The sequence below is a fragment of the Nelusetta ayraudi genome, unplaced genomic scaffold (assembly GCF_046127955.1).
Source record: "Nelusetta ayraudi isolate G7.1 ecotype Tasmania unplaced genomic scaffold, CSIRO-AGI_Nayr_v1 ptg000110l, whole genome shotgun sequence".
NCBI lineage: Eukaryota > Metazoa > Chordata > Actinopteri > Tetraodontiformes > Monacanthidae > Nelusetta > Nelusetta ayraudi.
In genome coordinates, this window is record NW_027466160.1 from 153,394 (window position 1) to 178,038 (window position 24,645).

General features: G+C 53.6%; 3 protein-coding genes across 12 annotated transcripts in view; all 3 read right to left on the minus strand.

Annotated features, from left to right (window-relative positions):
- Positions 1–11,561, minus strand: part of LOC142903458 (histone-lysine N-methyltransferase 2C-like) — a 33,366-nt gene extending 21,805 nt beyond the window's left edge. For 8 of the 10 annotated variants that reach the window (XM_076049092.1, XM_076049091.1, XM_076049084.1 and 5 more), the window contains exons 1-15: positions 11,421–11,561; positions 9,948–10,193; positions 9,477–9,547; positions 8,828–9,392; positions 8,560–8,742; positions 8,385–8,407; positions 8,200–8,289; positions 7,993–8,102; positions 7,749–7,899; positions 7,211–7,382; positions 6,556–6,670; positions 6,291–6,454; positions 1,470–6,160; positions 1,244–1,387; positions 291–1,114 (exon numbers count right to left, since the gene is read on the minus strand). In XM_076049092.1, coding sequence (XP_075905207.1) covers positions 291–1,114; positions 1,244–1,387; positions 1,470–6,160; positions 6,291–6,454; positions 6,556–6,670; positions 7,211–7,382; positions 7,749–7,899; positions 7,993–8,102; positions 8,200–8,289; positions 8,385–8,407; positions 8,560–8,742; positions 8,828–9,392; positions 9,477–9,547; positions 9,948–10,192 — 7,548 coding nt within the window. In that variant the 5' untranslated portion in view covers position 10,193; positions 11,421–11,561. The remainder of the gene's footprint in view (positions 1–290; positions 1,115–1,243; positions 1,388–1,469; positions 6,161–6,290; positions 6,455–6,555; positions 6,671–7,210; positions 7,383–7,748; positions 7,900–7,992; positions 8,103–8,199; positions 8,290–8,384; positions 8,408–8,559; positions 8,743–8,827; positions 9,393–9,476; positions 9,548–9,947; positions 10,194–11,420) is intronic. The other 2 variants (XM_076049090.1, XM_076049089.1) reach the window with 2 other exon arrangements.
- A 1,278-nt stretch (positions 11,562–12,839) lies between these two features.
- Positions 12,840–14,941, minus strand: xrcc2 (X-ray repair complementing defective repair in Chinese hamster cells 2). Its single transcript, XM_076049156.1, has 6 exons — positions 14,804–14,941; positions 14,145–14,226; positions 14,006–14,041; positions 13,786–13,935; positions 13,421–13,697; positions 12,840–13,277 (listed from the first exon to the last, which is right to left on the minus strand). Exons 1-6 carry the CDS (start codon positions 14,822–14,824, stop codon positions 12,944–12,946), a joined length of 900 nt encoding a protein of 299 aa, XP_075905271.1. The 5' UTR covers positions 14,825–14,941; the 3' UTR covers positions 12,840–12,943.
- Positions 14,942–15,312: 371 nt separating this feature from the next.
- LOC142903481 (tomoregulin-1-like) lies at positions 15,313–23,121 on the minus strand. Its single transcript, XM_076049150.1, has 10 exons — positions 22,345–23,121; positions 19,388–19,500; positions 19,174–19,303; positions 19,051–19,077; positions 18,828–18,918; positions 18,496–18,644; positions 17,863–17,910; positions 17,643–17,763; positions 17,272–17,433; positions 15,313–16,787 (listed from the first exon to the last, which is right to left on the minus strand). Exons 1-10 carry the CDS (start codon positions 22,472–22,474, stop codon positions 16,703–16,705), a joined length of 1,056 nt encoding a protein of 351 aa, XP_075905265.1. The 5' UTR covers positions 22,475–23,121; the 3' UTR covers positions 15,313–16,702.
- Between the last annotated feature and the right edge of the window lie 1,524 nt (positions 23,122–24,645).

Below are 24,645 nucleotides of genomic sequence, written 5' to 3' on the forward strand. Positions count from 1 at the left end.
TTGCGTGACAGTTTCATGTTATAACGTGAAAATGATTGCGTAAAAGCATGATCCACCTATTAATCGTTTTCTCTGTCTGACAATGGTGTTATGTATTATTATATACAGTTTTAATACCAACATTTTTCAACTGCTACATTTACAATTGACACACACGTCACACTGTCACTGTATTGTCTTATTGCACAATAAGACAATACAAGAGAGAGAAGTAGAAAACCAATCAGCAGGGGGCGGAACCAATGACGTGGAGCTCCCTCGCTCTCGCTCTCTCTCTCTCTCTCTCTCACCTTGGCCAGAGGGGCTGTCTCCCTCCTCGGGGGGGAAGGTGGGGACAGTGGCGGAGGGGTGACCGGCTCCCTGGCGGGGGAGGTCTCGGGCGAGGCCTCGGTGGAGAAGGGCGACTGTCTGAGCCGCAGAGCAAGGTCGTCCGAGGGTCGGCAGGAGGAGGAGGGGGGCGGTGGGCGGAGCGAGCGGCCCTTCCCCCGGCGGGTGAAGGGAGGGGGACTGGGTGAGGGAAGGTGCAGCAGGGAGGTGGGAGGAGGAGACGCTGAGGTCATCAGCTCCATCACCTCCAGGTCCAGGGAGGGGTCCAGCTCCATCACTGGGCTCACTGGGCTCACTGGGTCCTCCTCTTCCTCTTCCTCCTCCTCCTCGTCCTCGTCCTCGTCCTCCTCCTCTTCCTGCTGCTGCTTCTCCTCCTCCTCCTGCACCTCCCCGTTGTCCTCCTGCTCTCCCTGCTGGACACCTGGGGATGGAGAAGCTGCAGGTGGCTGCTCTTCCTCCTCCCTCTGCGATTGGAGCTCCTCCTCCTCCTCCTCCTCCTCCCCCTCCTGATTGGAGCTCTTGGTGACCTGACCCTGTGATTGGCTGTCCAGGAGGGTCACACTATCAGGTGGTGGCCGACTCTGCTCCTGGTCCAGGTTCAGAGGAGGTGGTGGGTGGGGGGATGGAGCCTCCAGAGAGCCAGCTCTGGGGGGAGTAGACGGCGAGGAGGTGCAGAGAGAAGGTGATGAGGCACCGTGTGGAGAGAGGGCGAGGGGGAGGGGGAGGGGCCTGGAGGCATCTTGATGGAGGACCTCCTCCTGCTGGACACCCATCAGTCCAGGAGAGTCTACAGAGGATGGAAAGACAGTACAGTACGTCACTGGTGCACAATTATTTTGACACCCGAAGGTGGCGCTGAGCTCAACCTCTGGCTCTTGGCACGAGTCAACGATGGGGAAACTGATCTGCTGCCCACCTGCAGGAGGTCCGACTGGGCTGCTGTGTTTCAACCCCTCTTGGTCAGGTTCTTCCAGGTTTGTCTCCTCCTCCTGCTGCTGCTCCTCCTCCTCCTCTTTCTCCTCCTCCTGCTGCAGCTGCTCCATCTCCAGGTCTTCACTTCCTGCAGCCATGAGAACGGGGGAAAAAGACATCAGGGACGATGAGGCGACTGATGCTGCTGCTGTGTAAGAAGTGTGACTCACCACTGTGGGCTGCAGACTCATCCTCCTCCTCCTCCTGCCGGTGGTGCACCTTCACCTCCTCCATCTGCTGCTGTTCCACCTCCTCTGCTGCGGGTGTCTGGGGGTTCTCCACACCAACAGCAGGCTGCGTGGGGCTGATGGGTCTGGGACTGGGTTCTGTCACAGCTCCCGCAGAGCTGTGATTGGCCAGCTCGTCGGCCGACTGAGGGCTCATAGTTGGACTGGCTGCCCTCTGTGGAGTGGAGGGGGACAGCGTCTGGGTGGAGGGGCTGGTTTCCTGAGTGGGACTGGAGGTCGCAGGTCCATCGCGGTCATGGAGAGTAGCTGTTGATCTCTGATGCACAGGGCCCTCTGTAGCAGCTCCACCAGCAGACCCAACAGTGCTCCGGTCAGACGCACCGGCCCGACACAGCTCCGGGGTCGGCGGGCGATCTGGCGAGGAAATGGCAGGAACCGGCCGGTGGTCTCCTGTTGGTTCCACGGGGGCAGAATCCAGGTGGTCCACGACAGGAGGACCACCAGAGTCCAACTCGATGGAACTGGCTACCACCTCGCCCTGTTGGAGGCTCGAGGCAGGGCCACAAGTGGGTCCCGAGTCGTGTGGCGGGCTACAATGCGTCTCGCTGGCCTGAGGTGGACTGTGTCGGGGGCTAATGCAAACTTCACATGGGGACCTGGGGACGTGTACGGGGCTGCCGGGACCACTAGAGGTCATGTGACTGGACCTTGGTGGACTGTGGAGGATCTCGACGTCAGACGGCCTCTGGCCTTCACACGCACTGGCTGCGCTAGTTTCTGTTGGCCTCCAGTGTTGTGGACTAGAGCTGGCAGGAGGCGGGGGTGGCGATGGGCTCCTCCCACTCTGAGTGTTGGAGGGGCTTGTCTGACAGCGGTGCGGAGAGCTCCGGTCCGTTGGACCGGTTCTCTCCTGAGGGCCAACACTGCTGCTGCTGCTGCTGTTGCTGTTGTTGCTCTCAGCTGGAACCACAATCACCTGGTCCAAACTGTCTGAAGGGGTGCTGGGACAAATGGGACTTGGTTCCAACCAGTTCTCTAGTGGGAACTGGTCCGACTGTTCTACCTCCGAGGCCTCTTCAGGCTGGAGGAGGGACGCAGAGGACATGGGTGATTCTGTTGGCTCCCGATGGTGGGAACCGTCAGGGTCCGTGCCCTGGTGGGCCTGCTTGGGGGTAGAACCAGCCAAACCGACACCTTGGAGGTCGTCGGCCGGTTTTACTTCCCACAGGTTCTGAGGACTCCGGTAACCAGGGGAACATGGTAGGCTACTGTGTTCTTCTGAAGGGCTTCTGTGAACAAGGCTCTCTGGTGTGGGAGATGGGGAGCTGGACTGGTCGAGGCTAAGGGCACAACTACTCTGAACAGGACTAGTCTGGACTGGGACTATTTGGCTGTCTCTGTCCTGGCTCTGGGGAATCACCTTGGGCGGGACAGCGTTGGCGGAGGAGGGACAGACGCCACTTCCTTCCAGTGTTTGCTCATCGTGGACCGCTTGCATAGAGCCGTCCTTTAGGGTCTCCGGCCCTGTGGACCCTCTCGGAGGGCTTCTCTGGCCGACCTCGGTCTGTGCAGTGCATTGTGGAGACAGTGGGTCTGACGCCGATGGCTCAGGAGGCTGAGGTGAGCTGGCCGGCAGGGACCCACCATGCTGGGTGGGTCTGTGAAGGGCTGGTGATGGGCTACAGGGAGCTGAAGCAGTGGACTTCTGTGAGGCATGTGTTGATGGACTGGAGGCAGAGGAGAGGTCCTGGTCTAGTGTTGACAGGTCCTGCGTGACTGCAGATTGCAAGCTAGAAGGGCTGGTGGGTGCTGGATCCTCCTGTTCCAGGGTCGCTTCAGGATCCTGGGCAGGACTTGGTGGAAGTGGCACCTTGTCTTGCGCAGGGACGTGTCCTGATTGCAAAGGTCCCACACTGATGTCTGGACTAGACGGTCCTGCAGGCCGCGTCTCTGTCGGACACTCTGAGAGTCCGAGCTGGAGCTGGGCTGGACTTTCCGGTGGACTTCCACCACTACATGAGGGCTCGACTAGTCGTGGACCTGAAGGCGCCTCCGGGGCCGCAAGCTCGTCTTCTGGGTTAAGTTCTCTGGCGCTACAAGAGGTGTCAGCAAGCTGGACGGGATCGTGCCGAGCCTGGGTCGAGGTCACATTGGCGGAATTTTGCTTTTCCTCAACAGGACTCGCTGGGCTTGCCGTCAGAGCCACGTCTGCAGAAGCAGGAAGACACTGCGTAAGGCTTTGTGGAAGCTCTGCTGGACCACGATGGAATAAGGCCCGACTCTCCTGGTGCTCTGACAGGTCAGCGCGAGATGCATCAGGACTACTTGGTTGCAGCTCGGGAGTGTCAGGTTGAGACGATGATGGTGGCTGTCGGAGAACAGAGGGCTCTGCCGGATCAAGGTGAAGTGATTCTGGACTTTCCCGGAGCTCTGTGACTTCAGAATGAACTTCTTCAGAAAGAGTTTGAATTTGTGCTGGGTCCTGCAAAGGGGATGTGGAAGCACACTGGAGCGCCACGGGTTCTTGATGAAGTAATGATGGACTATGTCGGATCTCAATTAGTTCCTGATTCATTGGTGTAGGACTTTCCTTGATCTCCAATAGATCCTCCTTAAATGATGCAGGACTTTGAAGTTTGTGTGCTTCCACTTCAGATGGGGCAGAACTTTGTTGGAGTTGGACTGAATCCTGCTGGGATGGTGCAGGACTCTCGGGAAGCTTCATATGTTGTGGTTGAGGAGACGCTGGACTATGGGGGATTTCTGTGGATTCTGATTGAAGAGATGCTGGACTGTGTGGGATCTCTATGCGTTCTGGTTGAGGAGATGCTGGACTGTGTGGGATCTGTGTAGGTTCTGGTTGAGGAGATGCTGGACTGTGTGGGATCTGTGTAGGTTCTGGTTTTGGAGATGCTGGACTGTGTTGGATCTGTGTGGGTTCTGGTTTTGGAGATGATGAACTGTGTTGGATCTGTGGGGGTTCTGGTTGAGGAGATTCTGGACTGTGATTGATCTGTGTCGGTTCTGCTTGTGATGGTTCTGGGCTGTAGGGGATCTCTGTGGGCTGTGGAGATGATGGACTATGGTGGACCTGAGTGGGTTCTGGTTGAGGAGATTCTGGACTGTGGTGGATCTGTGTGGGCTCTGCTTGTGATGGTTCCAGACTTTGGAGGATCTCTGTGGGTTCTAGTTGTGATGGTGCTGGACTGTGGTGGATCTCTGTGGGTTCTGCTTGTAATAGTTCCAGACTTTGGAGGATCTCTGTAGGTTCCAGTTGTGATGGTGCTGGACTGTGGTGGATCTCTGTGGGTTCTCCTTTTGATAGTTCCGGACTTTGGAGGATCTCTGTGGGTTCCAGTTGTGATGGTGCTGGACTGTGGTGGATCTCTGTGGGTTCTGCTTGTGATAGTTCCGGACTTTGGAGGATCTCTGTGGGTTCCAGTTGTGATGGTGCTGGACTGTGGTGGATCTCTGTGGGTTCTGGTTGGGGAGATGATGGACTATGGTGGATCTGGATGGGTTCTGGTTGAGGAGATTCTGGACTGTGGCGGATCTGTGTGGGTTCTGCTTGTAGTGGTTCTGAACTGTGGGGAATCTCTGTGGGTTCTGGTTGAGGAGATGTTGGACTTTGGTGGATTTCTGTGGGTTCTGGACTGTGCTGGATCTCTGGGAGTTCTGGTTGAGGAGACAATTGACTGTGGTGGATCTCTGTGGGTTCTGGACTGTGCTGGATCTCTGGGAGTTCTGGTTGAGGAGACAATTGACTGTGGTGGATCTCTGTGGGTTCTGGACTGTGGTGGATCTCTGGGAGTTCTGGTTGAGGAGACGATGGACTGTGGTGGATCTCTGTGGATTGTGGTTGAGGAGATGCTGGAATGTGGTGGATCTTTGTGGGCTCTGGTTGAGGAAATGTTGGACTCTGATGGATCTCTGTGGGTTCCGGACTATAGTGGATCTCTGTGGGCTCTGGTTGAGGAGACGTTGGACTCTGATGGATCTCTGTGGGTTTGGGACTGCAGTGGATCTCTGTGAGTTCTGGACTTTGGTGGATCTCTATGGGTTCTGGTTGAGGAGATGCTGGACACTGGTGGATCTCTGTTGGTGCTGGACTGTGGTGGATCTCAGTGGGTTCTGGTTTAGGAGATACTGGACTGTGGTGGATCTCTGTTGGTTCTGGACTCCGGTGGATCTGTGTGGGTTCTGGTTTAGAAGATGCGGGACTGTGATGGATCTGTGTGGGTTCTGGTTCAGAAGATACCAGACAATGGTGGATCTCTGTGGGTTCTGGTGGAGGAGATGCTGGACTCTGGTGGATCTGTGTGGGTTCTGGCTGAGGAGATGCTGGAATCTGATGGATCTCTTTGGGTTCTGAACTCTGGTGGATCTCTGTTGCTTCTGGCTGAGGATATGCTGGACTCTGATGGATCTCTGTAGACTGAGGGGGTCTTTGCTGGAGTTCTGGAGCAGGGATGGTGTTGGTGGGACTCTGTGGCGTCTCCAAGTAGATGACCTGTGACATGCCAACGGTTGGTGCGTGTGCTGGACTGAGGGGTGGACTAGAGGCAGAGCTGTCAGGGACTAAAAACTTCTCCTGAGGCCTGCAGGTAGAGCAGGCGTACTCTTCAGACCCCGCGACGCACCCACCCTGCTCAGCGCACTCTGCGTGGACGCACCTGTGATGGCAGAAAAATGGAAAGGGGTGTTACGCCTTCCTGCAGACAGGGCACAGCAGCGTACCCACAGGGCACAACCAGGGGGTACCAGGATCAGTTTCTGAATAGCAGCGATGCCGTAGCCTGTTACCTGTAGCAGCAGACACAAGTCAGGTACTCTTGGGGTGTGTCCAGGTGAAGGGCACGGTCGCAAACTGGGCACGGGAGGGCGGGGTCACATGACTCGCACAGGAATGGGTGATTGGCCCACTGGCCCGATGACCTCACACCGCAGCGACGGCATATTCTGCAGTTCTGGAGGGAGAGAAGAAGATTTAAAAAACTTCCAAAGCTACAGTCTGTGGGTGTGTGTGTGTGTGTGTGTGTGTGTGTGTGTGTGTGGGGCTGTCGCTCACCTTGCAGCTCCAGCCGGACCTGGGTGTGTGAGCCAGCGGCGGCGTGAGACACTCTGCGTGGTAGGCCTTCCCACAGCGATCGCACAGCAGCAGGGCACCATCATCGACCTTTGACCTGGACGAAAACAGAAAGTCCAGTTAGGTCCACGCATGAAAGGCCGCCCATAGGTGTGTGTGTGTGTGTGTGTGTGTGTGTGTGTGTGTGCGCGCGCGTTAGGGGTGCAACGATACTCAGTCTATTAAAAATAAATATTTCACTATTTATAATATATATACATAATAAATAATCATAATAATAATAACCCCATTATACATTATTTGACCTGCCCCAGCCAAATAAAGTGAAAATGTCTTGACTTGGCTGTGAATGGGTTAAAATTTTGGTAAATTTTATTGGATAGTCGTAAACTTTATTTGTTTAGTTTTATGTTTGTTAAATTTGATTTTTTGCTCTTTTTTTTTTATAAAGTTTGATGATATCTGTGCTTTAAATTATTTGTGCAATTCAGTATTGCCTTTGCGAGACAGTAGTTTCATATCAAGATATCAAAACCGTTACCTTGGACCCAAAAACCGTGACGCACGCTGAACCATGAGAGAACTGTACCGTTGCATGCCCAGTGTGTCTGTGTGTGTGTGTGTGTGTGTGTGTTACCTGCAACTCTGACACACTCGACACTGATGGCACTGCCAGCCGGGCCGGCACAGCGGGGAGGGGCTGACAGGTGGGTCCAGGCAGGCGGCGTGGTAACAGCCGCCGCAGCAGCAACACATCAGCAGGCCGCCGGCGTCGGAGCTCCCCGAGCACAGCTGACACTGTGTGGACGCTGCAGACAGAGGGAGGAGGAGGAACAGCTCCAGCAGGGGTAGCAAACGTGTTGCAGCGACATACGTCGAAAAGCTTTCTCGCTTCCGCATGATTGCATTTTTTTGGGACTGTGGGCGGAAGCCAGAGAACCTGCAGAGAACCCAGCAGACGCAGGGAGGAGATGCAAACTCCCAAGGCCCCAGGAGACCCAGGGAATTGAACCCACAATGTTCTTGCTGTGAGGTGGCAGCGCAAAGTTTACCAATGCACCACCGCGTTGCCCGTCCTGTGTTCCAGTTCCTATCCATGGTGTGTGTGTGCGTGTGCGTGCGTGTGCGTGTGCGTGTGCGTGTGCGTGTGCGTGTGTGCGTGTGCGTGTGCGCACCTGAGTGTGTGTGCCGTGCACACACAGCGAGTCTCTGCGTCCAGTCCAGCTGAGCTCCGGCGGCCACGGCGCAGGGGAAGTGGTAGCTCCGCCCACAGTCTGTCTGCCTGCAGCGCAGCGTCGCCCCCAGCTGTCGGCAGAAGGCACACGCCTGCAGCAGGGACGTGGGAGGGGGGAGAGGGGTGGGGCTTAACAACCTGGTTGATGGTGATAATTGAACGGAAAAGCGGAGCGACCGACCGACCTGCGTGCTTCCTGAGTCGATGGCTTTGTCCACGTAGAGCAGCGACTGGCCCTCCCCCCGACACACCCCCTCCGACCAGGCCGCACACTGCAGGTGGGCGCAGCACTGACCTGCGCACACACACACACACACACACACACACACACATTGACGTGACGGGTGAACACTGGGGGGCAGCAACAGCGAGGTGGCAGGCAGACCCTTCACCTGTGGGGTCAAACAGTGATTGGACGTTGATGTCATGTGGGAGGCCGACAGGTCCGAACTGCTCTGCCAACTCTGAGGAGGACTCCACCCCTGGAGGAAAAACAAACAGGAAGACGACAAGTCACATGACCTGGCGGCGGCATGATTCCTTCTGATTGGATGACAGGGAAGAGGGGAAGACTCACCGCACTGGTCAGGACTGCTGCACCTGCACACACACACACACACACACACACACACACACACACACACACACACACACACACACACACACAGAGAGAGAGAGAGAGAGTCAAGCTCTTCCTCCGATGTTGGTTCAATATGATGTCTATGTGTTTTTTTTGTGTGTGGTCCACTCACGTGGGCGTGGCCTGCTGGCGGCGGTAGCAGTGGTCGTGGCAGTCGTTGTCCCGGTCGGGCGAGGCGCGGCGGTCCAGGATGTGCAAGGGGATGTAGCCGGGGGTGGGGCCAAATACCAGCAGGCGACCCTGACCCAGGGGGGGGTGCTCGTCGCCGCGGTAACAGAAGGCACACTGCTTCAGACTGGGGAGGGGAGGGGACGGGAGGGTCAAAGGTCAAGCGTAGTCGGTGGCTATGCTGACAGGTGAGCAGAGTGGGCGGGTCTCACCGTGGGCTGGTGTGTCCCAGGCTGGGGATGGGCGACCCTGCAGAGTCCTCAGACAGGCAGCGCTGGAAGAGGGGGGACAGCGAGTCCTCGTCCTCCAGCTGGGGGCAGGGGGACGGCGCGGGGCTGGAGCAGGGACTCAGGGCCGCGCTCTGAGCAGCCACACCGCCCCTGCCCCCGCCCCCCTCCGTCTCCGTAGCCAGGTTGAGCTCAGCCTCCGCGGGGACAGGGTCTGGGTCTGGGTCTGGATCCGGGTCCGGTTCCAGTTCCGGCTGCGGGCAAGGTGACGGGGGGCCGGCCGGGGGCTCCGTCACAGGACTGGGATCCAGGTGAGGAGCAGCAGGGGAAGACCCGGACCTGTCCTCAGTAGTGCTTGGAGCTGGTCCTAGACCTGACTCTGGGCCAACCGAAGGCTCAAGAGCAGGATCAGGAAATGGACTGAGTCGCTCCTGGCTGGGTCCAGGATCAGGATCAGGATCAGGATCAGGGTCCGGGTCAGGGTCAGGCTTTGTGGTGGATTTTCTCCTGGGGGTGGACCGGCGGCGTCCTGGTGTCTTCTCCTTCACATCTGCACAGCAAGGGAGCACACAGCAGTGGTCACACCAGGGCCAGCAGTTCTGCAGGTCCCCCTCCCTCACTCACACACACACACCTGTCTTTTGGGGGGACTTCTCCGGGATGTCAACACTCTCCTCGTCCTGGGCTCGGCCTCGGCTCCGCCCCCTGATGGACACATGACGGAAACACACGACTGTTCAGAGTATGTGTGTACCACACACGCCTTAACCACTTCCTCTCCAGCTCAGCCACACACACACACACACACACACACACACACAAATCCTGTATAGGCAGTTTTATGTATATACAATATATACAATGTATATATATATATATATATATATATATATATACACACAATATAGTGAGCCCAATGCATGATGGGATATAGTGCCGGGTTAGAGCGACCCTATTGGTTGTACACTACTTTTTCTATCTAGTGACTCTACAGTGACAGTGGTGGGCGATGTGGGACGCAGCCAGTGAAGGTGAAGGTGGCGCAGGTGAAACACTGAGAGCAGCTCCTGCATCAGGACCCGCTCAGGGGACAGCGACCACTTACTTCTTCCTGACTTTGGGAGATGGAGGAGGAGGAGGTGGTGTGGGAGGTGGAGGGGGCGGAGCCTCGTGCAGAGAGTTGCCGCTGCTCCCATCTCGCCGCGGCCTTCCGCGGGTTCTCCTCTCGAGGGCGGGGCTACTGGCGGTGGCGGCGGCGGCTCTGGCCAGCTGGGCGCTGCGTCCGGCCCTGGTGATGGGAGCCGCCGGCCCTCGGTCCCGAGGCTCCTGCGTCTGGGCCTCAGAGGGCATTCTGGGTAGGAGACACACAAGTCAGGGCACAACACACCACTGTCATTACTTCAATTAGCAGGTGTGTGTGTTGCCGCAGGGGGTCAGACACACAACACAACACCGCACACTGAGCCATCGTCAACACAATGCGGCTGCATCAACCCATGGTTTTCTGACTCTTCCTGGTGCATCATGGGAGCCCTGATGTTCTGAGTGACTTATTAAAGTGGCCGCACGCTCATGTTGATGACAAGCTTCCAACAGGAGCCCACTTCTCATGTGCACCCTTCCTGTGGACATAGTTGTCATGTTACAAGTGTGAGAAGGACCAGCACTGGAAGGGACCAACACAAGGAGGACCAGCACCGGGAGGAACAGTACTAGGAGGACCAGCACCGGGAGAACGAACACAGAAGGACCAGTACCGGGAGGACCAGTACTAGGAGGACCGACACTAAGAGGACCAGTAGTAAGAGGACAGACACTAGGAGGACCAGTACTAGGAGGACCAGCACCGAGAGGACCAGTACTAGGAAGACCGACACTAGGAGGACCAGCACCTAGAGGACCAGTACTAGGAGGACCAGCACCTAGAGTACCAGTACTAGGAGGACCAGCACCGGGGCCACAACAGAAAAGGGGTGAGCACACCGAGTGTAGCGGTACTAGGAGACGCCTCCACGGGCCAGGAAGTGCGTGTCTGTGCCCGGATGGGTCACTGGTATTGTGTTGGTTTCCCGAGCCTGGACAACGACAACACCTGCAGGAGACAGCCGGTCTGACGGTCCGACTGTCAGTCAGTTTGACGGCTTGGTTGATTGGTTGTGATGCTAGCAGCGTCGAGTGCTAAGTGGCTAGTAGCTGTGCTAACTCTGCAACGGTCGCAGGACGTTTCAGGTCCAAAAGTGGCGCTCTGCGACTACGATACGCTACAACATTAACAAACAAACACACACACAAACGCACAAACACACACACAAGACAAAACACAAGCTTGTTAGCAGTTAGCCGTTAGCCGGCTGCGCCCCCCCCCCCCCTCGGACCGCCCAGTTGACTGATAGCCTCTCTGTTAGCGTTAGCCGCACGTAGCACGCTAGCCGTTAGCGCGCAGTGGGAACCAAGCAGCGCGCCTCGACCGTCGTCGAGCGACGTCAAGTTTGAAGCAGGAAGGAATGAAGCCGCCGAGAAAAACACCGCCGACGAGTGTAAGCGAGTGTAAGCGAGAGAGAAAGAGTGGCTTCCTTACTGATGAGATGCAATTCTCCTTTTTCTCTCCAGCTTTCCAGCCAACTTAGAGCGAGCGTTTCAATTCTGAGAGCGAACAACTTGTGCCACGGATCACTTCCGTCTCACTGCTCGGCCATGGCATGGGCTTCCGGCCGAGCATTCCCGTGCGTGCTGGAAGCGGGCAAACAGGCGCTCGAGCCGAGAAAACAGGCGAAATGTTTTAAAGTTGAAGCGGTCGCTCCGTCATGGAGGCCATGTTTAGTAGCGACCGCAGCACCGCCTGTCAGCTACAGCAGAAGTAGTCCCTCCTCCACCACTACCACCACCACCACCAAAACATCCACCCGCAGCACCGGAGCGGAGGACTTCGATTCACGCGGCCACGAGTGGCGGCTCGCGGCCTAGCAGCGGCAACCACGTTTCCTTGTCTGAAAGTTTGGGATGTGCTCGTGAACTTTGTTTAACGCGCGGGTTTTCGTTTGTTTGTGTTGTGAAAAAAAAAAAAAAAAAAAAAAAAAAAAAGTGTGAGTGACCCCGCGGATGGATCCGCTATTCACGGTGAAGCGGCCTCTGTCATCAGACAGGAAGTCCCGGACTGGAGCGAAGCGCAGCGCGCGGAGCCGGACTGCTGCGCTGATGCACGTGCACTCCCGAAACCAAGAATGTCAAAACTCATATACACACAGTGGGGTCAACATTAAAAACTTGGATAAAGTTTTGGTCCAACATCGATAATTATTTAACAAAATCCTCCTTCAGATAGAACAGTGTACCTTTTTGTATGGACCAAGCGTTGCTTCAAAACTGAATACGAAATAATATTAAATATTAATACTATACAATAAATACCATAATATTACACACATGCAAAATCGAGTTTCAAATAAAAAAAACTAAAATAAATAAAATGTCAATAAAAATCGTATACATCTTTATTTATTTGCAGCCTTTGGATTTAAATTTCAAATCAAAGTGACTTCTTTCCAGGGGCTACTAATACATTTTAAAATGAAATAACAAATTAATAAACCAATCAAGTCACAATAATATCCTTCAATGCCCGTCCTGACACGCCAAGATACCAGCAGAGCATTCTGGGATTTGTAGTATGATAGTAGTATAATATCAGCGGGCCAGCAGCTCCAGTAGTGATTTTGCAATGGCCAAATATGATTAGACTGCGGGCCACATTTGGGCCGCGGACCAGAGTTTGACACATACGCCTTAAACAACCGCAGGATGAAACGGCTCATCGTTTGTTTTATCAATGTGCATCCTCGAAATCATTCTGGACTGATGCGTAGCAATATTGTGCGGTGGAATAACCACGAGAGCCAATTGGTGAGTTAATTGGTGAAGCTCTGGCGCCCTCTAGTGGCCCTTCGACGTCGATTCGGATACTGAGTGGTTCTCCACTCAGTAAACACTGCAGCTCACCTCCCGGCCACAAGGAAAGCTTTATTGACAATAATCGTGAAACCAATAAATACAAAAATAGTTTTTTTCATAGAAATAATAATCCTAATAAAAAAAAAAATCTCATTATATAAATTCTACTCCTTCATCCGTCACACAGAAGGAGCTGCTCCTCTCAGCCTTCGTCCTGGAGGAAGTGCAGCGGACTGTGAAGACCTGATGGTTCCTCTGCTCCTCACTGCCTCCCCCTGGTGGCGCCTTGTTCTTCCCTGCCGGCTCTCTGCAGCACAGCAGCCGGTGGCTCACCAGCCGCTGCCAGGAGCGACACAGGTATGGGCGGTCAGACGCTGAGGAGGAGGAAGAGGAAGAGGAGGAGGAGGAGAACAAGGCAGATGACGAAGATCCAGTGTGGCTCCTTCTGATGTTGTGGCATGTGGCCAAGACGGTGATTCTGTAGTCCCTGTGCAGTGGAGGAGGAGGAGGAGAAGGGGGCAGAGCCACAGACATCAGCCACAAACTGAAAGTTTGCAGTATTGAACAGGAGTTCCATCTTCACAGACCAAGAGGACAACCAGAGGAAGCCCCTCGCTCTGAAGAACCCACCTGAGAAGCCGAGCCAGCAGGGCAGCGCAGCTACTCAGCCTCTCTTCCTGTTTGCTCCCGCTGGCCCCGCCCTCGTAGCGGTCCTGCCAATAGAACGCAGAGATGCTGTCGATGAAGAGGAGCGCCAGGCTGGGTCGGGACACCAGGGAGGTCTCCAGGAAGTGCAGGGTGAGTAGGAGCTGTGACGAGGAGGAGCAGTGCACCACCAGCAGGCGGGACAGACACGAACGCAGCAGCGCTTCATCCGAAACAGCAGGGGGCGAGCTGGTGCCTCGAGCTGAACACACACACACACACAGCAGAGAGGGAAAATATGATGTCTGTTCTGCTGGACGACAGATACAGACCTGTGTGTGTGTGTGTACCTGAGCTCAGCCTGCTGTCAAGGATGCTGACCAGTCGCAACATGTCCAGACTGTAGTCTGTGTCCACGAACACAACCTCCACCTCCAGACCGCCGCACGCCACCGGCAGCACACAGCGACACAGCAGGTGGTAGAGGAGCTCCGTCTTACCTGGAGGGACACAGCTCAGGTTGACATCAAGTGGGTCGCGGGAAGTACAGTGTGCGGCGGCAGAGCTCACCTGTCCCCTCGGCGCCGTGCAGCTCGACCACCTCACCTGCCAGGTCAGGACACAGCACAGCAGCTTCAGGTCAACGACAGTGTGTCTGGAGTACGGGGTGTGATGAGGCAGCGAGCGGCGAGGCGGCGAGGCTGCTCACCGTTCTCTGGTCCTCCATCTCCTGGAAACAGACGGGCTTCAATGTCTTTCAGACACTGACGAGCCTCCAGACGAGCCAGCAGCTGCGGAGACAAGCAGGCGAGCAGTGTGTAGTCTGGTTAATTCTAGTGGCTATACTCCACCAAAAAGTGGTACAAGCACACAAATAAATTCCCTAAAGCGGCACTGAAGCAGTGGCTGATACTCTCAAACAGATCAGAACATGAAACATCATTTCAATCACATTCTTAAACGGTAAAGTGCAAAAAAACATACTGATACTTTTGGTTTTTGATTCTTTGCGCGTGTTTTAGTGGTTGTACTGTAATTCGGAACCTTTCCTATTGGTTATACGGCTTATACATACCTACGTATCACGTCGAGACTCCACCACTGGCGACTGTTTAACGAGTAACTCGCTGTGTCTGTACCACTATGGAGCACACTCCACTGTCCAGAGACAGACCCCGCTCTCTGACGTCACCGCTACGTCACGACAGCCGAAGCCTGACCGGATGTTGTTGTTAGCTGTTGCTAACTCGGCGGCTGCTCACAGCGTATGAAGGGTTTCCGGCCTTTACGAGCCATGAGGGGACGGTGACGTCACTAGTGTCGTCACACATCAAGTGTGTGTGCGTGTGTGTGTGTGTTTGTTCTCACCTGAGCGCCGTTCTCCGTCATCTCCTCAAACCGACACAACTGCTCCCGCCTTCTTCTTCTTCTTCTTCTTCTTCTGTTTTTTTCCGGCAGTAAAGCGTCACTTCAATGCCCCCTTCAGGCTTGAAGCGTTCATCGTTTACAAAAAAGAGAAAATTACCTTTATTTTTTTATTCATACATAACATTCGTACATAACTTAATATAAATCTAATGTAATCTCAATTATTTTCTCATGTATTGTTTCTGTAATTATGCAAATTTCCCCAATGTGGGATTCATATTTTGAATTGGTCCCTGCAACGTCTCTTTTCCACCATGCCATATCCTGCCGCAATCAGTCACCCAGGGTATAAAGAACGGTCAAGTAGTGATTTAAAGTTCAATATTTAGAATGATGATTAACCCCAGCTGACGCAAGCAATTAAGCAACTTGAGGGTTTTTGAGGTCACCTGAAGGGGGCGCTGCTGCCTTGGATCGTCGGGACAAACGCGGACAATGAAAGACGTCACCACAGGTCGGCCGCTGGTTTTCCCAACACGTCATAATTTAATCATTCTAGTTCAACTACAGCACAATCCAAACAACAGCTTCACTGGTTTTCATGCAATACGGCTACAGGAACATGGGGGCGGAGCCTCACAGGTGTCACGTGACTCCCAAGGCCCCGACCCCTTTTCAGTCTACTTCCTTCTACAACAACAACAACAACAACAACATCAACAACAGCAGCAAAAAAAAGCCAACACGGACACTCGGTACAGTCGCTTACAAATGATACAGAGACGTAGAGGACGAAATAATAAACCTGGTTTAACATTTTTAAATTATCATCAGCTTGTCAAAATACAGAGGAAACACTGGGATCCAGTCCTGGGCGGCCTCCACCGTCTGAGAAGTCGGGGCAGTGAGATCACTGCAGTGAAGACCTGCATGTCTTCGCTGCTCGTACCTTCATCTCTTTTTTTTTAGCAAGTAGAAAAAAACAGCATTTTGGTTTTCAGGTCATCAAAAAACAGCATCAGATATTTTTCACCTTGTTGTGGCACGCAGCAAAATAAAAAAAACAACAATAAGCCGGAGCGCTTCGGCTGTCCCGGCCTGGAGCGCCCCCTAGAGTATTAAGGCTTTTACAGCACACAAGAATAGCTCAAAACATTGTGTCGTTCCCTTTTGAATAAAATAAAATAAAACAAATCCAGATTCTACTGACTGGACCATTAGAACATTAAAAAAATTAGTGAAAGAATATGAAAAATAGATTAAAATGTTGTAAAAATGCAAAGAAAAAGTAATTCAATCAGCACGTATGTAAACACTTTTAACAACAAAACCTTAAAAATAAGAAAGAAGACAGGCTGCCAGTCTCAGCCTGCGCCTGTGAACTTTGAAGAACACAGAATCGGTCATCACTGCTGGACTTTTACTTTGAAAACACCATAAAAACTTTTCATTTTCCATCTTCAAGGCAGAACTCACGGAAACAAAGTGTCGGGATGGAACGAGACTCTAAAGTCCGACATGACGACGAGTCCAGCAGCGGTTCGGCGTCGCTCGTGTTCTTCAGAAGGTGAAGCGCTCGGTACAATCACATAAATAAAGGTTTGTTTGTTTTCCTCCTGCTGGAGGATCCACAGTGTTCTGAGAGGACGGCAGCATCTTGGCAAAAAAGAAAAAAACAACAAACACCTGCAGACGCAGACGCAGCGGCAGCGGCGCCGGGAAAGAACTAAAGAAGCAGGAAGTAAAATCTAGAAAGTAAAAAAGCCCCGTCAGCAAAATGAGGGCAGAAAAAAGGAGGCACAGAAATGTGGAGGTTTATAAAACAGCACTCAGTCTGGGTGGTAGAAAAGATTCATAAAAAGGTGGTGCTGGGTAGTGGGGGGCAGGGGGGCGGGGGGGCTACATCATCCTGGAGGAGGTCCCTGACGGGAAGTGGCCCAGGTGCTGCTTCTGTCGCCGCACACGCTTGGCCTGGTTGCACCTCCTGCAGGGCGGGAGGGGAAGTGCAGGTCAGCGTCAGTGGGATTCATTCTGTCGGAATGTTTCTTTCATCACAGACAAATCGCATCGCACCACTCAGCCGGAACTTCCGCCTTCCTCAGGTCAAGGTCACACCGGCGGTGTTGTGTGACCTTGAGGAAGATGGAAGTTCAGGCCGAAAGGGGTCAAGGGTCATCGACAAATGTGGGTGACAAAAAAAAAATTGGAATTTTGGAATAAAAAAAATTAAGAACAGAAAATTAAAAAGTATTTAAAATGTGATACGACTCAAAAGAAAAGCTGCTGTATTCAGGGCAGACAGGAAGTGTGTCAGAGGGGTCCTCACTCCTCCTGGTCATGTGACCCAGCTGGCGGGTGTTGTGTGCAAATCCGTTTCCTTTAACCGTCGCCATCATCAAGTGATTTTCCGAAGGATGAGAACCAGCTGACTGGGCCAGGCCCCGCCTACCAGGTGTGTGGGGACGTACCTGGTGAAGCACATGACCACGGCGGCGATGACGGTGACCTGCACGGCGCCGATGATGGCGGCGATGAGGACGTAGTGCAGCTTCTGGCCGCTCGGCACCACGTACAGGATGTTGAAGTCCAGCAGCTGGTCGCACTGGGGGCCGCCGTAGGCCGCGTCACACCTGGGGGCCACCACACACACACACACACACAGAGTAAAGGATGGTTCACACTGAAAGGGTCTGCGGTGGGTGTGGCCATCGCTTCACGCCAGGATTGCAGGACGGCGCGTCAAACCCTGGTAGTTTGGAGTTCGCCGCAGACGCTTTTGGTCTCCGTCCACCAGGTGGTGGCAGACAGACAGACAGACAGACAGACGGGCCGCACTGACCTGCAGGTGGGCAGGTTGCGTCTCATCTCGCACTGGCCGTGTTCGCAGAACTGCTCGTAGCCGTCGGGGCAAGGGGCGGGGCTATCCTCAAACTCCTCCCCTTCGCCGGGCTTGGGCACCGCTGTGATGGGGAAACAAAAGAGGCGACAACGATGACGCTGCTCCCCGATTGGCTGGTCGGGAGGACGCGGCCTCCAGAAAGTGCTGCTGGTGTTTTTACCGTAGACGTCGGGTTTGTTCTTGGCGCCGTCGTCCTTCCTGCTTTTGTCTGAAACCACAGAAGAAGAAGAGGTCACCACAGGTTTCTTTTTTAAAATGTATGTGTGTACACACACACACACACACACACACACACACACACACACACACACACACACACACACGGCACCAGGGACACGCTGTGTCAGCGTCCACTCAGGATTTAGCAGCTAGTGGCTAAAGCTGTAGCTCACTGCTAAAGCTGTAGCTCACTGCTAAAGCTGTAGCTTGCTGCTAACTAATGCTACTCTCTGCAGTGTGAAGACCAACGTGATGTTTTCAGTTTCGAGGTAGTGAGAAGCTCACAGTCAAACCTCCGGGTCAGGAGGAGAACAAAGAGCAGGACAGAAGAAGAAGAAGAAGCAGAAGAAGGAGAGCAGGAGGTCAGCTGATTGTTCACTCATCCGAGTGTGTGTGTGTGTGTGTGTGTGTGTGTGTATATTGGGGTCAGGTCATCATTTAATATGAATGAGAAAAGGAAGCAGCATTCTTCACCTCCTTTACTCCTCCTCCTCCTCCTATCATCAGGGGCCGACCCTCCCCCCACTCCCTCCTCCTCCTCCTACACCTCCACCCAACGCTCCCCCCTCCTCACCTTGGCAGCGGCCTACGTGTCTGATGTCGATCTTCAGCTGCTTGAGACACGAGGCCTCGCGGACGTGGCACGGCGTGTCGTAGGTGGCGCCGTCGCTGCCGCACACAGGGTTGTCGTTGTGGCCGCTGCACACAATGTTGCACATGCAGCTGCTCTTGCACACAAGTACACACACACACACACACACAAACACACACGACAGTTCTTCAACTCTGTACTGTCTGAACTTTGCAGTTGTTTCAAGAAAATGTGTACAACAGAACATCAAAATGATGTGTGTGTGTGTGTGTGTGTGTGTGTGTGTGTGTGTGCGCGCGTGTGTGCGTACTCACAGCACATCCTCTGAGTCTTCATCACACTCTGCTCCAAACCTGCAGTTTCCACACTTGGAGGCCTTCTTGGGCCGTCCGGAGCCTTCGTCATCTGCAGCCACAGACACACAAAAGCCATGTGTGAGTCTGACGCACAAACGTCTGGATTCATCAGTGTATGGTCACAAGTGTGTGTGTGTGTGTGCGTGTGTGTGGAAGACGAGGAAATACAGCACACATTTACCTCCGTCTCCAGATCCTGAGCTGCCGTCTGGAGGAGACACAGAGGTGTTAGTGCACAGTACAACTACCGGGTTAACGCAACAACAGCGACAACAACAACACGCAGTGTTGTCGTGGGTGTTACCATTGTAGCAGGGCCCCTGGGACGCCACGCCAACGGCCCGCTGCTTCCTGCAGGCCGCCTGGCGCAGGAAGCACTCGTTCTGGTAGGTGTCGCCGTTGGAGCCGCACACCGGCTCGTACTTCTTCACGCACTGCAGACACACAACACAAAGAGATCAGCGACACAAACACATCCAACCTGTGTGTGTGTGTGTGTGTGTGTGTGTGAGACTTACGTCAAAGTGACAAGCACACTTGATCTTGTTGCCTTTCTCTCGACACGTCCCTCCGAAGCGACACGTGCTGGCGTCGCACACACGCAGGTCGCTGCTCTTCTTCTCCGACCCTTCTGCAGGACACAACACACACACACACACACACACACACACACACACACACACACACACACACACACACACACACTTTTAAACACTCGTTGTATCTTAACAGCATTAACATGGGCGTCGAGCATCGAGCATGGACTGGAACCGGTTCTACGGTTCCGATGCTCCCAGCGGCGGGGCTAATGCAGAGCAGTGTGTAAGCAGGTGGCGATGGAAAGTGTGCGGCGGCGCTCCAAGGTTTGGCTTCACAAAAAATGACAAAGCTGCTAAATGCCCAACCTGCAAAACGGTTACTTGGTGCAAAGGAGGGTGCAGGACGACCATGATCAAACACCTCTGGAGTCACGGCGTCGACTGAACAGAGCGCCGGCCTCCCTCACTCGCCTCTTCCTCCGGCTCAGACCCTCACCTTACTCTCGGCTCTCAGCTGACCAGACTCCGTTCACCATTGCGGCAAAGGGAAAGATGTCGGTGCAACAAGTTGACGAGTGCCACAGAAAAGTCACCGCGTGTTTTGTCAAAAGACTGCATCCCTTTTCCGGCGTGGAATCAAGAACGTTTCGGTTCGTTGTAAACAAAAACCATAGAGCTAGCATAGCATCGGCCCGTGCGTAGCCTCAGCTCAAAGTTGAAGCTACACTAACTGTAGCGTTATGTATTCGTCCATGTTTTCAGGGACACGATGAAAGCCATCAATCCCAGATATACACCACCCACAACTAAAAGTTGATAAATTTAAAATTAATCAAGAAAGAACTTTTTGACTCTGCCTCTTAAAATGAATCGAATCGAGAATCGCTCAGAATCGGAATTGGAATCGGAATTGTTCAAATTCAAACGATGTGGCAACACATGCAGGCCATTTATAAGACAAATATTTACAACACAACCTCTGGAGGGATCAGGACACACACACAGACACACACACACACACTAATATTCATGGCAGGAACCTGATTGGTCGCTGGGCCCTTCAGGCTGGCCAATTAGAGCAGCTAATTACAGGGGTCGTGACCTGCTTCACCCTCTAATTAACAAATACCCCAGAGTGCCGAGTCAGCCACATCACGCTGCTGACACAGCGGGGTGTGTGTGTGTGTGTGTGTGTGTGTGTGTGTGTGTGTGTGTGTGTGCGTGGGGGGGGGGGGGGCACACACATCACATGACCGTGACGTGGCTACGCTGCGGCCTGCTGAGGCTCACAGGCTGGTGATTAGCGGGAGCTAGCAACATCGACGCTAACCACAAGCAGAACCTCAAATGTTGCGCTGCCTATTAAAATGTATAGCGCCCTCTTCTGGCAGTGGAGGCAATTTGTGATTAGCAGCTTTTCACGTTATCTCAGGGAGGGACGAGAAATCAAAATAAAGAGAAAGGAGGCAGAACATCTCTTCCAGCACCAGCAGCCAATCAGAGGTGGTTCCCATGGCGAGGTCTGCAGAGATGCTCCACCAGGGACAGGAAGTGGGTTTCCTCCTGAACCAGGGACAGCTTTTCATCCATCTTTTTTTTTTTTCCAAAGAAAGAGTAAATAATCAAAAAAAACAAAAGATTCACAATGTCAACGTTCATCAGAAGGTTTGAGAGCACAAAGGTTCTTCTACAGCCGCTCATCTGGAGATTCCCAAGCACTCCGATGCTCAAGCCACAATGAAAAGCTTCACAATCACACTGCAAGTGTGTCAGGACTGAGAGGACGACTGATGAGCCACAGTGGGACGATGTGTGATGGACCAGTGAGGAGGAGGTGAGGAGGAGGAGGATGGAGCAGCCTCGGAGGCATCAACACTGACCCACCTCCTCCATCTCTCTGGCGTCACGCTCCACTAGCTCCACCACCTCCAGCTCCAGCTCCACCAGCTCCACTAGCTCCACTAGCTCCACCATCTCCAGCTCCACCAGCTCTAGCTCCACCAGCTCTAGCTCCACTAGCTCCAGCTCCACTAGCTCCACCAGCTCCACCAGCTCTAGCTCCACCAGCTCTACCAGCTCCACCAGCTCCTCTAGCTGTAGCTCCACTAGCTCCACCAGCTCTAGCTCCACTAGCTCCAGCAGCTCCACCACTCTAGCTCCACTAGCTCCACCAGCTCCACCAGCTCTAGCTCCACTAGCTCCACCACTCTAGCTTCACTAGCTCCAACAGCTCTAGCTCCAACAGCTCTAGCTCCAGCAGCTCTAGCTTCACTAGCTCTAGCTCCATCAGCTCCAGCTCCACCACAGCAACCAACCCATGGCGCTGTGGCAGTGACCTGCATCCTCCTGAGTGAACGCAGGACCTTCAACCTCAGCACAGCAGGTCTGATGGACTCTAGCAGGACCTCAGCAGCATCTTCGTGTACTGATGCCGCTGGTCTTCACCATCTAGTCACTCCACACAGTAGCACAAACTATTATTAACAACTGCTAATAATAAAAATAAGAAAAAACACACACACACACGCACTCCAGCCTTCAGTCCCACAAATGAGAGGCAACATCTGCAGCTCCTGTGAGAAGGAGCAGCGACCTCGCCCTGATCCTCCACCCTGTCATTAAGCCCAGAATAGAGCCTACTTCCAACACACACACACACACACACACACACACACACACATACATACACAAACACACACACACACACACACAGTACATGGCTGCTCACTCAGGTGTCGTCTCAGCCTTCAGCACTGGACACTGGTCGCAGGCTACTGACCCCTCACACACACACACACACACACACACACACACACACACACACACACACACACACACACACACACACACACAGCCCATTGCCCACAGACATGACCTCTGACCCCCATCACCAGACCTGAGGTGTGTGTGTGTGTGTGTGTGTGTGTGTGTCTCACCTGGACAGTCCTTCCCAGGGCTGCAGTCGGTGCCTCCGCCTCGGGGGAAGGAGGTGAGGACGGCGGGGAGGAGGAGGAGCAGGAGGAGCAGCGGGCAGGAAGAGCATGAGGAGCGGCATGGAGGAGCCATGATGGAGGCCGGGAGGAGGAGGTGGAGGATCAAAGGAAGGTGAAGATGGAAGGATGGGTGTGAAGGAGTCCACGGAGAGAAGCAGCGGTGGAGGAACCAGGAGGAGGAGGAGGAGGAGAAGGAGGTCTTCAGCTCCGGGTCTCCTCCATGTGTTTGTCCTCGACTCCCCCCGGAAATGTGCCTCTGCCGCCGCTTCAGGAGGAGCAGTGGAGCCCCATGACCACCAACACGACGGAAAACTGGGCCGAAAACACGGCGGAGCGACAACAAAGCCGAGCAGGGCCCGGGGCTTCACACCGAGCGACCCCCTACACACACACGCACGCACACACTCACACACACACACACTCACACACACACACACACACACACTCACACACACCTCCACCACCCTGGAAAGCCAATCTGCTGCTCACAGTCGGGACTCCATCCCCCCAAGCAGCCGCGCTGCCTCGCTCTCAAACCGGGGAACCGCGGAGGAATCAGGGCCGAGCTGGAGGCTCCGCAAGGCGGCTCGACGCTGCTGATGTAGCCGCTCAACAAGGACTCTCCGCCGGGTTCGGGTCGGCCGCTCTCCTCGGTGCGATCGGGACTTTTTTTTTTTTGTCTCTCTCTCTCTCCCTCTCTCTCTCTCTCTCTCTCTCTCGCTCCCCCCCTCCTTCGTGAATTCACATCAACAAAGAGTAACCCACGTGACCGACGCGAGGCCACGCCCACAGAGGAAGCCCATTGTTGATTGAGTGAATCTATTTCCGCCGAAGATTATTCTGTCTCTTCCATTATTTGAAGAACCTTACAAATGACGTCACCAAAATGGTTTATTGCAACCGATGAGCTGTGTTTGTGTCATTGGTTTTTCTTTAAAATTAATAAGATGGAACTCAGCTTCTCGTGCACTCGAGGGAGTCGCGGGAGCTGTTCTCTCTATGCTGTCACTGACGGGTGGCTGCCAGTAGGGGGCGACGGCTGTCCGCGAGTCGCTCGGCCCCACCCAATCAATCAGACACTGTTTACGGAAGCCGAGAGGGAACAAAATTGACTTACACCGCCGGAAGCGGAGTGTCTCACAGCAGAGCAACAGAGTCTTGTTCGTGTTCCCCAAAAAAGACAATTAAGAGTGTAAACCAACAGACAGAAGCCGCTTTAAATAGACAAAATAATAATGCAAATAATGTTTAGTTTCCCTTTAAAGGTGGAGCAAAAGTGTTACAACTGACAATATGGGAGCTGACTTCCACCCTGGAACACTGTACAAAGTCGCACTGGCTCTCAAGCTAAACATCTAGAAAAGGCCAATGGGGCACTGAGGAGATCCCTGATTTACATGATAAAAAAAACAACAACCAAAAAATTGCTTTTCTGACTTTGAGGTCAGGGTTGAGCCTCAGGCATGGACAGACAGGCAGACACACACACACACACACACACACACACACACACACACACTCAGAGCAGTAATCCTCCTCCTCAGGTGTTTTGTTAAACCATCTGGGCTCATTAGCAGCCTCTCGCTCCGTTTAATCCACCTCCTCTGTTTCCCCGCTGCTCTTCCTCTCTGCGGGCTCGGCTGGTTAAACTGTCCTTGAACTGATTGACTAAACAAGCGCTCCCTTTGCTCCGCTGTTTCAGACTCCGTGAGAACCCCTACCATCAATCAAGAGCAGCTACGGCATCGTGGGCGGCAGACAACTCGACTCTGGAGCTCCGAGCTCCTTGCCGACATCAAACACCTCCAGCGAGCGCAGCGTTGACAGGTTTCACTCGGAAAAACAAAGGAGGCCTCCCTCCTGCAGTCCATGGCCATCACAGGCCAGTGGCTCGCCAGCCGTGGTGACTTATGACTTAAAATAGGGTTTAAAAAAAGTCTGTGATTCACATAGTTTGAACTGCTTTGTAACCAATAGACGTTAGAAATAAGGAGAATGTTTAAATCGGATTGGCATCTTTTAATTCAACATATTTTACAACTAATTCAGTGAAGGATGGATGAAGCTGAATAGAACTGCTGAATAGCGTACCTGATTCATAGCCAATACCCTACGCAGCCAGTACGCAGTTGTTGTAAATGGGTTGCAGAATGTGGTATTGCCTGCAGCTGCACAGATTGCGATTTTTAACGCAAGCTCTATGGAAACGAAAGTGAGTTTGCATTAAAAATAAATAAATACGTT

Coding starts and splice junctions, on each gene's coding strand:
- LOC142903481 (XM_076049150.1), bottom strand. CDS start 22,474: ATGGCTCCTCCATGCCGCTCCTCATGCTCTTCCTGCCCGCTGCTCCTC. Junction 18,919..19,050: donor CTCAGGATCTGGAGACGGAG/GTAAATGTGTGC, acceptor CTGTGGCTGCAG/ATGACGAAGGCTCCGGACGG. Junction 17,911..18,495: donor ACACGTAGGCCGCTGCCAAG/GTGAGGAGGGGG, acceptor CTGTGGTTTCAG/ACAAAAGCAGGAAGGACGAC.
- xrcc2 (XM_076049156.1), bottom strand. CDS start 14,824: ATGACGGAGAACGGCGCTCAG. Junction 14,042..14,144: donor AGATGGAGGACCAGAGAACG/GTGAGCAGCCTC, acceptor CTGACCTGGCAG/GTGAGGTGGTCGAGCTGCAC. Junction 13,278..13,420: donor CTGCTGGCTCGGCTTCTCAG/GTGGGTTCTTCA, acceptor TCCACTGCACAG/GGACTACAGAATCACCGTCT.